Raw genomic sequence first — 13,013 nt, forward strand, 5'->3', positions numbered from 1 at the left:
ACATACCGTTTAACAGATCAGATGTTAAATAAGTGAAAACAATAGCTGTGGTTCCCAGTGTACTTTCCTTAAGTTACAGTCCATTCTGCTTGCACAGCCACAAGAGCATCCATCGGCAGAGCTGCTGTCGTGCAGCTCAGGAGGGACTGTCACTCCTGAAGTCTTGGTGACATTTCACCAGTTCCTGCATCATGCCATGTACCTTCACAGAATAATAGAATTACTTTCCAACAGTTTGGGTTGGAAAAGACCTTAGAGGTCATCTAGTTACAATCCCCCTTCCATGGGCAGGGACACCTTCCACTAGACCAGGTCGCTCAAAGCCCCATCCAACCTGGCTTTGAACACTTCCAGGGATGGGGCATCCACAGCTTCTCTGGGCAGCTGTTCCAGTGCCTCACCACCCTCATGGTGAAGGATTTCTTCCATACATCACCCCTCTTTCAGTTTAAAGCAATCACCCCTTGTCCAATCACCACGTGCCCTTCTAAGAGGTCCCTCTCCAACTTTCTTGTAGGTCACCTTCCTGGCAGCCAGAATTTGTCTCCTCACTCTCTAACATTAGCAGCATAGGTCTGCCTATTCTTTTTGCTGCCACGGCACACTTGTGGTATATAAATGTGGAGAAAGAGCGTGTACGCACGGGCTGCAGAGCTGGGACTTGCTGTGTCCTCACCCTGATGCATCTTCTCGGTATTTGCTTCAACCACAACAGCCAGATCGTCCAGAACTTGTGAGCCTCAGGTAACCCAGCTGAGGAGACACAGCAGGTTTTGGTGGTGCTATCCCATGCCACAGCTTACACAAACTGTTCTTCAGATGTTTAAAGCCATTCATTTGCCTAAAATACTTAGACTGGGATTTTTGGGGGGGAATATATTAGAAAATACTGGTTCCTGTCCCTTTTGAAGAAGGAAAGAAATACTGTCTATATACAGGGCATGGATTTTAAACTGAGAAACTTGAGCAATGTTTATAATCATGTTTATAACATTTGGCAGCAAACTGGACAGAGCAACTTTTTGGAAAGAGTTTTCTTTTATCATCCCCAGCATGCTTTTGGTTTTGGCCCCGCTTCAGCTAGAAGTTTTTCCATCCAGCCTGGGATTTTTTTATATCTGTTTTTATTTTAAGATACATGATCAGCTAAGAGTTATTATTATATGTTGTGTTTTGAAAGTCTTTCTCCCTGTTAGGATAAGACTTAAGATTGTTACATTCAAGCCATTAAAAAATAATCAACTAGTCCTTTCAACATCTTATGCTGATTTATCTGCTTTTTTGCACTTCATTCAGTTTGGGCAAATAAATTAGACTGGTCTGTTTTGCCTTGTTGCCTGAGGATCATTTGCCAGTACTTCATGGAGAAGCAGCTGAGGGCTTGCAGCCAGATTTTCAAAGGTACCAGATGCTGGCAGATACAGAAACCTAAAAGATTTTCAGAACTTTCCTGCCTAGCCCCCATGAAATGATCAGAATTGATGTCGGGTAGGTGTTATCTATTTTGTGCATATTTAGAGTTGCATGTTAGGAAGCTCTGAAAATCTATGTCATGTTGGTGCCTTTCTGGCTTACATTGAAGAAAAGAAAATGTAAGACAAAGACGAAGTCAAGAATGCAGTTGATACTATTTTTTTATAGGAAAGAAAAGCCAATGAGAGCATTAACAAATGCACAAATCCTTTGCTAATATTACTCTTCTATACAAATAATAGCCCTGAGGATGTTGTGTTGCAGATAGTGGAAGAGCCTGCCATCTCTGCCAGTGTTTCTGGATATGCCTGAATCCTTCTCCCCAAAATTAAAAGAAGAAGTTTGACAAGCCATGCTGTTAGTTTTGTAAAGCTTATTTTATTGAAGCACAAACTGGGACGGCTTTTGCTCCTTCCTACATTTTTTCTGCCTTTCTTTAATTTTCCTCCTGTCCTGAAGAGTGCAGTCACTCATTGTGAATTAGCAATCGATGTATATTTTAAAAACACACTTAAGATGTACACACTCAGACATCTCATCAGCAAGCAAGATGACAGAAACTCTTTGCATCATTAGTGTTACTAGTATAAGCCTGGAAAGGAGGATGGATTTGAACATAACTCATTCCTGTGCTTGTCCTAATAGATGATCCTTCAGCCATTGACCCAGACTCTGACTGGAAGGCTCCCACGGAAGAGTGGGGAAACTGGACAGGAGATGAGGAGCATCAGACAGGGGCCGAGAAGGAGAAGGTGAGACAGCGGTGTTAATGACCAAGGGAGACATGCTCTGTTGGGTCAGACTCAGCCAGACTGGGCTGTCCAGTTCAACCCTAAAGCTGGACTCCTCCGGTCGTAGGGGCTTTCTCATGCTGGGAGCAGGCACTTGGCGTGGTCACTCTCCTGACCTGTCCGAGATGATATGCTTGCAGGACATCTGAGATGGGTTGTGGGAGTTGACTGGTTCTGGGAGTTCATCATCCAGATGGCATTGCTGTCCTGAGCAGCAAACATCAGCTGTTTGCCACCCTGCATCCGTAAACTCTTCCTACTGCCACTGATCTTCCTGAACACCTGGGGTTTGACAGAGGTGCAGAGTACCCAGCTGACATCAGCCTTTGCATCATCCCAGCTGCTGGGATGTGTGTATTTAAGTGAGGGGGTTTGCTGATAGTGATACAGTCATAGCTTGGGTGGAGAGGTAGAAGCCGAGGGGTTGCTATTTAAAGGCTTTCTAGTAGCCCAGGGAAATGTCCCTCTTTGGTAGAAGTGGCAAGAGTGTGCTGAGCTTTTTGCAAATGTCTGCCTTAAGCCAAGGCATGTACCTTATCTAGAGAGATGCCCTGCTTGTACACTGTCAGTGCATACTCCTGTAGGTAACCAGTTTTCCTGAAAAACATGAATCTGCCATCCCAGGCTGCTTCTTATAAAATCTCTGATGCTTTCAGGATTTGCCAAAAGGCAAAGCAGGCATCCATTTCTGCCTTTCTGGACTTGAAAGCAAAACGCAGTGGAAGAAGAAGAAAATTGAAGTGAGGGAAGCAAAGGGTGGAGCTGGACTGAGGCATGTGAGTATTTTGTATTCCCAGAGTAGCATCTGGTTTTCCAAGAGCAGAGGGAGGTGTCTTCTCCATTAGATGATGTGACCTAAGGGGGACTTCTCTTCCTCTCCTCTCCTTTCTGGCTTTCTATTATCTTTTCTCCCTGCCCTCCTGTAAAAGAAGGGTGAGCACAGTGGCCAGTGGGTTTTTGCAGCACAATATTCCCTCACATATTTACAAAACAGTTTGATTTTGCAACGCAGAGAGGAGCAGATGGCTTTAATAATGGAAGAAAAAATGCTTTCTAAGGCAAATGCACTCCAAGTTTAGCGTACAACTGGGCTGTGTTTCGCCTATGGCAGAAGGTCACCTAGTGATATTAACAGTAATATAAAGGTGGTTCCCAAAAGCCATTGAAGATAAAGCAACACCAATGTTATGCTAGTGAAAAGCATATTGAGAGGAAAATGTCTCAGAGTGCAACAGGGAAAGACTGTGGAACATGTCAGCTCATTTGGGATGGGCAGTACAAAGGCAGAGAGTGTTGATTGGGTTTTGGACCAGTCCTTGGCTGTGATGTCCTTGCTGCTCAGTCGGGGGGGAAGGACCCGGCAAAATATCTTAATTGCTTTTCATTCACTTGTCACTAAATATGTTGCTCTGGACAGTTACGGCTGTGTAGTGTCATTTTTCTTCCCCTTGCACCCACTGTGGTCTCTCCTGATCCTTGGGACAATTTTGCTCCCTGAACTCCTGCTGCTCGCACTTTAGAGGAAAAGCTTTTAATAACTCACTGACCACAATCCACATAGTCATTAGGACACTCCATCAGTTACCGGAGTGCTGCCAGGCCACTCTTGCTCTTGCACATCCAATTAGTTGCTTTAGCTTTGTATGTATCTTACGGAATAATCTTAATAGTGCTGTTCAGACGCCTCAGGACACCATTGTTCCTTCAGGCACATTTATGATATTTATGATAGTCCAGAAGGAGTTTGTGCTGCATGTCAGCCCCAAATGCCAATGTCTGCTGCTGTGCAAGCTTGTCCTTTGGAGACGGATATAAAAAAATGATATTACTTATGAAGCCAGATACACAAAGTTGCTCATCACACTCCCTGTGCTCCCTCCAGTATTTCTGTGAGCTGTGGTCATTTAGCAGCCACTGGGCACATCTTAGTCTTCAGTCGCACCACACAATTACAGTACTTTCACATCTACATGTCTTGCTGTTCTTCTGTTCGTGGAGGAAAACAAGGCAAAAGATGGTAATGAAACACGATTTCAATACTTAATCTCAAACAAATAAACAGGAGGTATGTAGACGACATGCCAGAATATTCTAATAATTTAAATACTAATTTGTCCTGCAGTTTCTTTAAATACCCTAATTCCCTCCAATAATGACATTTTCTCTCATATTTTGTACTCTCATATGCTTGGTTTAACTCACATGCTTAGTGAAGCATATTGTTTCAATTAAGCCCCAGCAAGGTTTGGAAACAAGAACAGAAGGCGGCTCAAGGGACTTGGTATCTACAAAACACAGAAGTGATGCAGTCTGTGCTTCCTTCAAAAAATCCTTGGATGTTGCTAATAACTCACCCAATAATGGTAAGTAATTGTTTTTGCACATCTGATGAGTTTTGGTTTCAGAATTAATGCATAATCTGAGGAGTGTTCTCAATTACATTTTTAGGTAAATATGCAAAATGCCTATTTTCTAGCTGTATTTGTTAATTCTTAGAGAGGCTCTCCCCTACTTACAGATTCTTCTGTGACAAATACCTGTTCCTATTCCTCCTAGAGTTAACAAGCAAAACTGCTATTGCATTTAGTGGGAGTCACTATTGCACAGCACTTTTAAATGTGAAACAGAAGCAAATGTATATGCGAATGAGTCAGAGCCCACTGAAAACATTCAGAGCCCTCCCCATGACTTTGGATTACCCCTGTAAGTAGGTGGCCCTTGTAAAACACATCAAAGGACCCCAAAATATGCTTCTTCATTTGAAAAGCCAACAGTTCCCAGGGACATGATTGCACATGGGAAGCTTGTGCACTGACCCCTGTTGTTTGCATGGCAGGTGTACCTGGAAAAAAAGAGAGGAGGAAGAGGAAGAAAATGAAGAAAGAGACTTGAGAAAGCTGTGTGGCTGCCAGAGTGACATCCCGACAGGGCAGGCGTGCCGATGAGATGCAAGGATTCTGCTTTCTGCGCTGTCGCGCTGAGCCCAGTGTGAGGAGAGGCTCTAGGAGACCTCCCAGCGAGAGGGAGAGGAGAAGAGGAGCAGGGAGCCAGAGTGTGAGTGTGTGAGAGGACAGAGAGGATGCTGAGCACCAGAGGTGGCGTTGAAATGGAGCAGCTGTTCGTTAACAAACTGCTGCCCTTCATTAAAAGCTGTTGAATGGGGTTTGACTGGTTGCATTAGGTACTTTCGGTTTTTCACTGTCACGTTGTTTGTCAACTTGTAATGTTCTATGCCATTGTAGAAATGGTCGGGACGCACCTGACTGTGGTTGTACTTTAGTCCCCTGGAGGATCCACCAGTGGGTCTGGTCTCCTCTGGCATTTTTGCAGAGGTGCTTATCAAGAGGCTACTAATGTACAGAAGGAAGCACTGTTCAGAGACAAAGGGAGAGTAACATGGATTGTTCTCAAACCTCCTAAACCTTTTAAATCCTTGTTGGCTGCTACAGTCAGACTTTTGCCTCTTACCTTGACGTGTTTATACTTTTCACCCCACATCAGGCTAGTTTGCTCCACAAGGGAAAATTTCTAAAGGAGGTTTTAAGCTTATTTGGAAAGGTGGTCAAAACCCTTTGTTTCTCCTTGGATCCCATGGTGGGCTAAGGTTTTAAGTCTGTATTTCCAAAGCATGTTGCATTTTTACCTATAGTAGACCGAAGTAACTTTTAAAAATAATTTTTCTTAATCTAATGTTTGGAAGTTTTTATCATTTTGTTATTTAAGTATTCTAATATAAGCTAAATTTGTGAATGAAATTTTTTAAAATGTCATTTTAGCATTTACTGAAGAATGTGTATTTCTTGTTGTCAGAGGGCTTATAGTGTGGAGGAGAAAGTGTGTTACAGTTGAATATTGCGGTTTATAAGCAGCACCAAGCTGACACCACGAAAAGCTGAAGCCCTTTATCCCTAGAGGAGCTGCAGCTCTGGTGATAGCTGTGAGGGTTTATTCAGATGGCCCTGAGACTGTGCCTCCACCTGACCCGTTCTGGAAGTGCTGCATTAAAGGATGACGTAGCGATTGTCAAATCTCTGTTTGCATTCGACTTTGTGCCTTTGGAGATTGTGTGTGACAATTACCTTACTAATGCATGTTAAATGTAAGCACGTTTGTAGGCATTGGGCTGATGCTGCTTGTCTGAACTTTACCTGTAGCACAACCTGCATCTCTTGCATTGCTGTCAGAGCAGCTGTATCCTTCAGAGAAGCAATTAATTGCACCAACATATTTGTGTTTGGAGTTTAGCCACTGTGTGTTAAAGGGTAGTTCTCTTGTGCTGTGGTTTTGGGGTAGCTAGTTGTACGGTGTACCCTGAAATTCAGCACAGCGGGATTGTTTCAGACAGGCAGGTGAAGGGTAAACTTAAGTGACGCCACTTACCAGCCCACTGTCTAGAATCTGCACATCTTGGTGTTTGTGTCTCAGTGTGGGGGAAATACAGGCAGTTTATGAATGGACCGAATAGACCAAATGGCTTTTATCTGGAAAGTAACTGGTTTGGAGCAGATGCATAATAAAAAAAATAAATACATGGCCTCACTGGAGAAACCTGTACAGCAAGTTCAAGGATTTTGAAAGTATGTTAATGAGTATGTGGGTAATGAGTGAAGTTCTGCTATCTCTGAAGCCAATGGAAAACAGTCATTGACCTCATTGGGGCCAGATGTTGCCCAAGGTCTTTGTTTAACATTGAAGATAACCTCTGTCATCCAAAACAAAAAGATGGAGATAAAGAGAAGCTCACAAGATTGGTAGACTCCAGATTTCTTCTGCTTTTTTTCCTCGATATCTGCTTGCAAACTTTTTGATGTCTGTGTAATTATGTTTTACTTCAACATGTTATTGTATTTCAAATGTTCATTGTTTTTATAATAATAAATCAAAACTTTTGCCCAAAGCTGAGCACTCATGAACATTTTTATTTTATTGGTTTGTATGTGTGTAAGAACACATGTTTTTGACTAAAATTATTTCATTTCAATCTTTTTCAAGGTATTGTAAGTGTTTTTTAAGATACTTCCTCCACCTGAACACATTTATGTTTAGGAAATCCCCATGAAATTCTTCTATTGTTGGGATAAAAGAGCAATTAAGACCCATAACACTGACAGGTTGACTGCGGTGCTGATGACAAGCAGCAGCAAATCGTATTACCCAGTTTTTCTGACAAATTCCATCACTACCACTCTTACTGCCATCAGTGGTATCAGGAGAGCTGTATTTTTCTTCTGGCTCTGCAGTTTCACAGATGGGAAATCATCACTGTAATACAGATGGGCTCAGTAGTTTATGGCAGCACTTTATTTAAAAACACATTCTAATGTAGGCAAACACTCCTACAACTAAATACCGCTGATTGTAGGCTTTCCTAAATAAATAATTGCAAAGCTCTCTTCAGGGCAGATTTGGTGGCAATGTCCTGTTTGTGTGATTCATCTGCTGTATCGGTACCATTGCTGTGAGCAGTTAGGAAGGGTACGTTGGGTACTGCTCGGGTGATGCAGCTGTGGTTGTGCCGGGAGCCTTTCTGCACCGCATCCTGCAGCACTGCCGCTGCCACACGGGCTCCCAGGGATGGGCAGCTGTGCTGAGGGTCTGGTTCCTTGCTGAATGAACTGTATATAAAAAACCCAAATCACAAAGCATTCAGCCACGGCTGTTCACTTCCATTCTTTCACTTCCCAGTCCTCAGAGGCTGAAAAACCATCACTCAGCTTAACAAACGGTCTTTGCAGATGGCCATTTCCTTGGAAAGGCAGATCTTTGAGTGCTTTATGAAATGCCCCTTCCTCGCATCACTGCGTGTTCAGGCTACTCCCTGGTTTCTATGCTTTTAAGACGTCTCCCCTTCCTTTCTGTGACAATTAACCATTCTGCGCAGATCATCAGCCTGCTGCGCTGCTTCTGGCACCAGCAAAATTAAACAAATGTACTCAATACGCTCATTCTCCTGGTTGCTGATCTTTACTAGCTGGAGACTAGCATTTCAGATGACATCCCTCCAACAAGCTGTAGCACTACTTGTGCTATAGCTGAATGTTTTTATCCTCCACAGAAGTTATCCTTTAAAGAGTAAATCTCGAGCAGCCTCTCTTTGGTCATTCATCAGCCCAGTGTAGTCTAATTGCCAGTTCATGGGCCAGGTCCAGCTGGCCCCCCTGCCTTTTCCCTGAGCAGTTTGTTAGTTGCTTGAGTAGCACAAGTCTCAGGAACAGCCAAAAACTCTCCCTGTGCTCACAGACGGCCCAGCAGCTGGAAAACGCCTCTAGTGCAGCCCCGGTGTGGGAGGTGGGATGAACTGTGGCTGGGAGAAGATCTATGACCTGGTTAGGAACAAGCAATTAATTGGTACAGCAGCAGCTGCAAATGATGAAATACACTGGTTTAAGTTTCAACTTTCTCTTCAACTCGGTCTGCTCTATTTTTGTAATGGTGCTCTTTCTTGTGGGAAGCCTTTTGAAGGTGGAAGATGAGCTATATCCCTAATAATAGGGCCATATCTGTAAGTGATGGGTCCAGGAGATGGTATCTCAGGCATTAAGATGTGGTTGATGCTGTAACTGATGAACTCCTGACCTACAAAGCTGTGTTTACTCACAGACTGCAGTATGTAGGCACAGAGGCTGAAGCTTTCCTTCAGACTCAAACCAGGCTGTCACACCAGCAGGGTTAAGTGGAGCAACTGCCGAAAGGAATTTGGCTTGCTGTTCCATCATTATCTGTAATTGATCATGATAATTATCTATAATTAGCAAGGTTCCACCCAATCTGCAGATCAGTGGCACAGCTGACATATCTGTGTGAGCTGACTATCAGGTATACCTGCTAATTGCTTGCCAGATAATTTCTTTACTATGCTAACAACACAGGCTTGTTCCATAATATCGAAAATGCTCTAAGGGGACCTGGCTCCTTGTGAGGAAAGAGGGATTCAAGTCACAGGCTACAAAGATCAGACATAGGAAATCTTGTCCTTCTTCTGGGATCGTGCTGAACCAGACTCAGGGGTATTTTCAAGGCAAACTGGAATTTCCAGGATGTGCCATCCCTGATATTCAGCTTCGCAGATGTTCTCATCTGGACTGGAAGCGTCCTCCCATCCTGAAAGGAGACTGTAATACACTGGTCTTGGAAACAAACGCCCAGTGTCTTCTTGGGAAAACGCCACTGTACTAGCAATTGACCCTGATATTGTCCCTTCACAAGAATATTAGAAACCTAGTAAACTTTATTTCCTGACAAAATTTGATTTCTCTTTGCCTGCTCTATTTTCCTTTGCTGGTGGTTTTATGTAGTGGAAGTTACAGAGACGTGTGATAAAGGGCTTTATTGAGCACTTTTGGCAGCATCAGCTGCCTACCACTGTGTTCCCCCTGGAAATCTCTGCTGACGTCCCAAACTGCAAACCCATTCAATGTGCAAAGAACTAACGATCACTCCTCCTCTTTCCCTGAGCAAGTAGCTCAGGTCCTCAGGCTTCTCCTGTTCACCCTGCCAGGATCCAGGGAGAGGTGAGTTCGGGCTGCGGGCTGGAAGGTAGAGACAGCCAAGAAGAACAGGACATTTCCCATCTCCAGCGCTCACTCTTAGTCATGTGCAAGTATGGAAATACCTGAAATTGCAAGTACCATTTTAGACTATGTTATTTTTAGACATTTATATAGCTCCTCAGCTGTGTAAAGGTGGATATAAATGAACCACCACTATTTTACTTCAGCAGATTTTGATTCTGTAAATGAATACAAACATTTTTATTCAGTGTTAGATATATTCAGAAAACCTGAGTGTACAGCAAGTATCCCAGAAACACAATCTCATTCTAATAAGAATTCTACATCATGATGTCATATTTTAGCTGGTTTTCTAACTCTGACTTTCTGATCCATCTGTTACAAGTTAAAAGGTTTGGAACTGAGTTAAATTGACTCTTGCTGGTAAAACATAATTTATATCGTTAACAGCAATCAATTAGAACAAAAAGTACAGAAGCTTGGAACATTACATTAGGAATCCCAAAGTGATGTTGATTAATTCAATAAACAACAGTAAAATCAAATAACCACAAAACTCATCACGATACATTCTTATTACTTTCTTATCTCTTTTACAAGAAACGACTGAATGTCTGCATTAGCTTGTTTTCTTCTAGCAGAATACTTCTTGGAGAAAAAGGCTGGTAAAATTAATTAATGCTGACTTCAGGACAGCTGGGATTCCACTGTGTGAGTCACCAACAGGAAAGTTTCCTTCCTGACTATTTTATTTTAGTGTTCTGGGTTTGTTTGTTTATTTTATTTTCCTTATTGATATGTTCATGCTTTGCTTTTACTCCAGTACATTTGTACCTTTTTTAAGGAAGCAAAAAGCCAATCCATGCTCTCAGCCCAGATATTTTTCACATCTTCTGAACCAGTTCTATTGATTTTTCTAAATTCTGTTGAAGGGATCTGGTGTTGTTTAATATACTGCAGTATCTATGTAAAGACACTAGTTTATCTGGGATGTTGAAAAACCTTGCTTTTTTAATTTTAAAAAGGTTGTTCAGTGTGGAAAATAACCAAATCTGAGAAGCAAAGTCACCTTTCCCCCCTTTTTTTTTTTTTAATTTTATACTCTAGAGTAGCAGACACAAGCACAAAGTTATAGAAAAAAAATACACAAGTAGTTTGTTACTGCCCTCATAGTCAAGCACCTTACATTTGGGATGGAAGAGCTCCAGCACAGCCTGCACTGCACCTTTTATCCCCTGGCAAAGAAGCCACTTGACAGGAGACTTGCTTGAAGTCCTTATCGCTTTCACTGGCCTTTGTGGTATTGATTGAATCAGTTCATTTCACTGTGCCTCAGTTTCCCCAACCAGGGCAATATTTTAATTATAAAGTGATATGAACTCTGTCCATGGAGGTTACATACCATTATCTGCTTGTGGTCTGTAGGTTTTTACACACACACACACTGAAGCAGAACAGCACCTCATTCTTCACAAGGAAGCTGGCCATTGCTCATTGCGTGCAGAGACTACAGCCTAAGTCTAAACCACCATCTCTTAGCCAAGGACAGACTGAAGAACGGCACAGAAGGGAATTACAAAAATCAGCATAAAACAGTCTTAGTGCTCTATTGTTTTGACATCTTGCAGGTGTTGAACTTAAATTTTTGAAGAAGCTGAGGGAGAATGCAGCCTAGCCTCTCATTTACATGATCTCAGCTGTTCTGCTGTCACATGGGGTTTTCTATTACTTTCAATTACAATTATTCAAAAATCATAATTTGTGTTTGGTAAAACATTGCCATGCCCTCTCAGGCGAGAAGTTCAAACCTCTTGTCTAGATGTGGATTTTGAAAGACCCGACTAGTTTGTTTAATGAGGAACACCACAATACCAGAACCCCTTCCCTCCGTACCTGCTGAGAGGGAAGGAGTTAAGTCTCACACTGGTAAAGCAAACTGAATCATTCTTTTGCAGCTCCTTCTGACTTGCAGATAAATGCAGGGCTTTCTGTTCTTACTCTTGTGGAAGTGGACCATTTGCTTGCACAGTGTCAAGGTCTTTTTGCTATCTGGGAAAAAAGAAAGTTTATTACCAGTACTCCCTGTCTCTGGCTGCCATGACTGTAAGCTGAGCCCTTCAGAATTTTTCATCTATTTAGCCTCACAAATCCTCTCTGAACTAGCGAAAAGGAGCGAAGAAAGGCTCAGAGAGGATGAAGTGTCTTGCCTGAGGTAATCTGGGTTGCTTGAGGCATGGAAGACCTTGAAACTTTCACAGAGGATAGGACTAAAATAATTAACCTATCCTCTCTTACCCAAGCACAGGAAACAATGGAATCATTCTCAAAATACTCTCTTCTTCATCTGTTTTTTTTTTTTTTTATTTTTTTTAAGGGAGGAGAAAGCGGAGAGGTTTTTTATACCCACTCAACAGTTCCACATCCATCTATCCTACTGTGGAAAGCTGCTTTGTGATGTTAAATGACATTCATATTATTCTTCCCAGTATCTTTGTTGTCCGCAGGGTATAACAAGCAGTGAAGCTCAAGGGAATCACATCAATTTTTATTCTGGGCCTGGATGACAAAGATATGAACACTTAATTAAGATTTCTTTCATCTCATAAAAATAGCCCTGAGGATCTGAGCCTGACCTGAGAGCTGCCAGTGATACGAGCAAAGGCAAAGAGTCTGAGATCTATGATTCCACCTTAGTTGGAACACTTGCCCTTGCAAACCACTTGAATTGAGAATGGGATGTAGGTGTTTCCCAGAGGATGCCCGAAATCAAGTGTGAGGCTCCTGCTTTCTCTTCTGATTCACTCTGGTCCTGTGAATTCCTCTTTTACAGAGGGACAGACCAACAGGAGGGAGAGCCTCTCAGCTCCGCAGGAATAATGTCACCAATTCAGGCACGCACGCTGCAGAAACAGTTGGCTTAGGCTTCCCAACATGCCATCTGTGAGAAAAATGATTTTTTAAATGACTGATTACAACAAAATGCACATTCCTTTTCCATTTATTTACATGCACGCATGTATATTGATTAAAATTAGCCTGTTTTTGCTACATTAAATCAGAGTGTTGATAATTGAGCATCTGTGCACAGGGCTGAGAACATTAGGAGCACTAAAGAAACAAACAATAATTTATAATAGGATCATTAGAGTAGTCTTAGCAGTACTTACAACATGTTTATTCAAAAATGAAATATGCCCTAAGGAAGAAAAACACCAATTATGGAACGCAGGGGATTTGA

General features: G+C 42.3%; 1 protein-coding gene across 3 annotated transcripts in view; it reads left to right on the forward strand.

The window, feature by feature from the left end:
• Positions 1–7,161, forward strand: part of LOC110362038 (protein LYRIC-like) — a 31,978-nt gene extending 24,817 nt beyond the window's left edge. For 2 of the 3 annotated variants that reach the window (XM_065055824.1, XM_065055822.1), the window contains 4 exons: positions 2,119–2,225; positions 2,921–3,040; positions 4,498–4,627; positions 5,101–7,161. In XM_065055824.1, coding sequence (XP_064911896.1) covers positions 2,119–2,225; positions 2,921–3,040; positions 4,498–4,627; positions 5,101–5,156 — 413 coding nt within the window. In that variant the 3' untranslated portion in view covers positions 5,157–7,161. The remainder of the gene's footprint in view (positions 1–2,118; positions 2,226–2,920; positions 3,041–4,497; positions 4,628–5,100) is intronic. The other variant, XM_065055823.1, reaches the window with a different exon arrangement.
• Positions 7,162–13,013: the final 5,852 nt, after the last annotated feature.

This window comes from Columba livia, chromosome 3 (genome assembly GCF_036013475.1).
Source record: "Columba livia isolate bColLiv1 breed racing homer chromosome 3, bColLiv1.pat.W.v2, whole genome shotgun sequence".
NCBI classification, from domain to species: Eukaryota; Metazoa; Chordata; class Aves; order Columbiformes; family Columbidae; genus Columba; species Columba livia.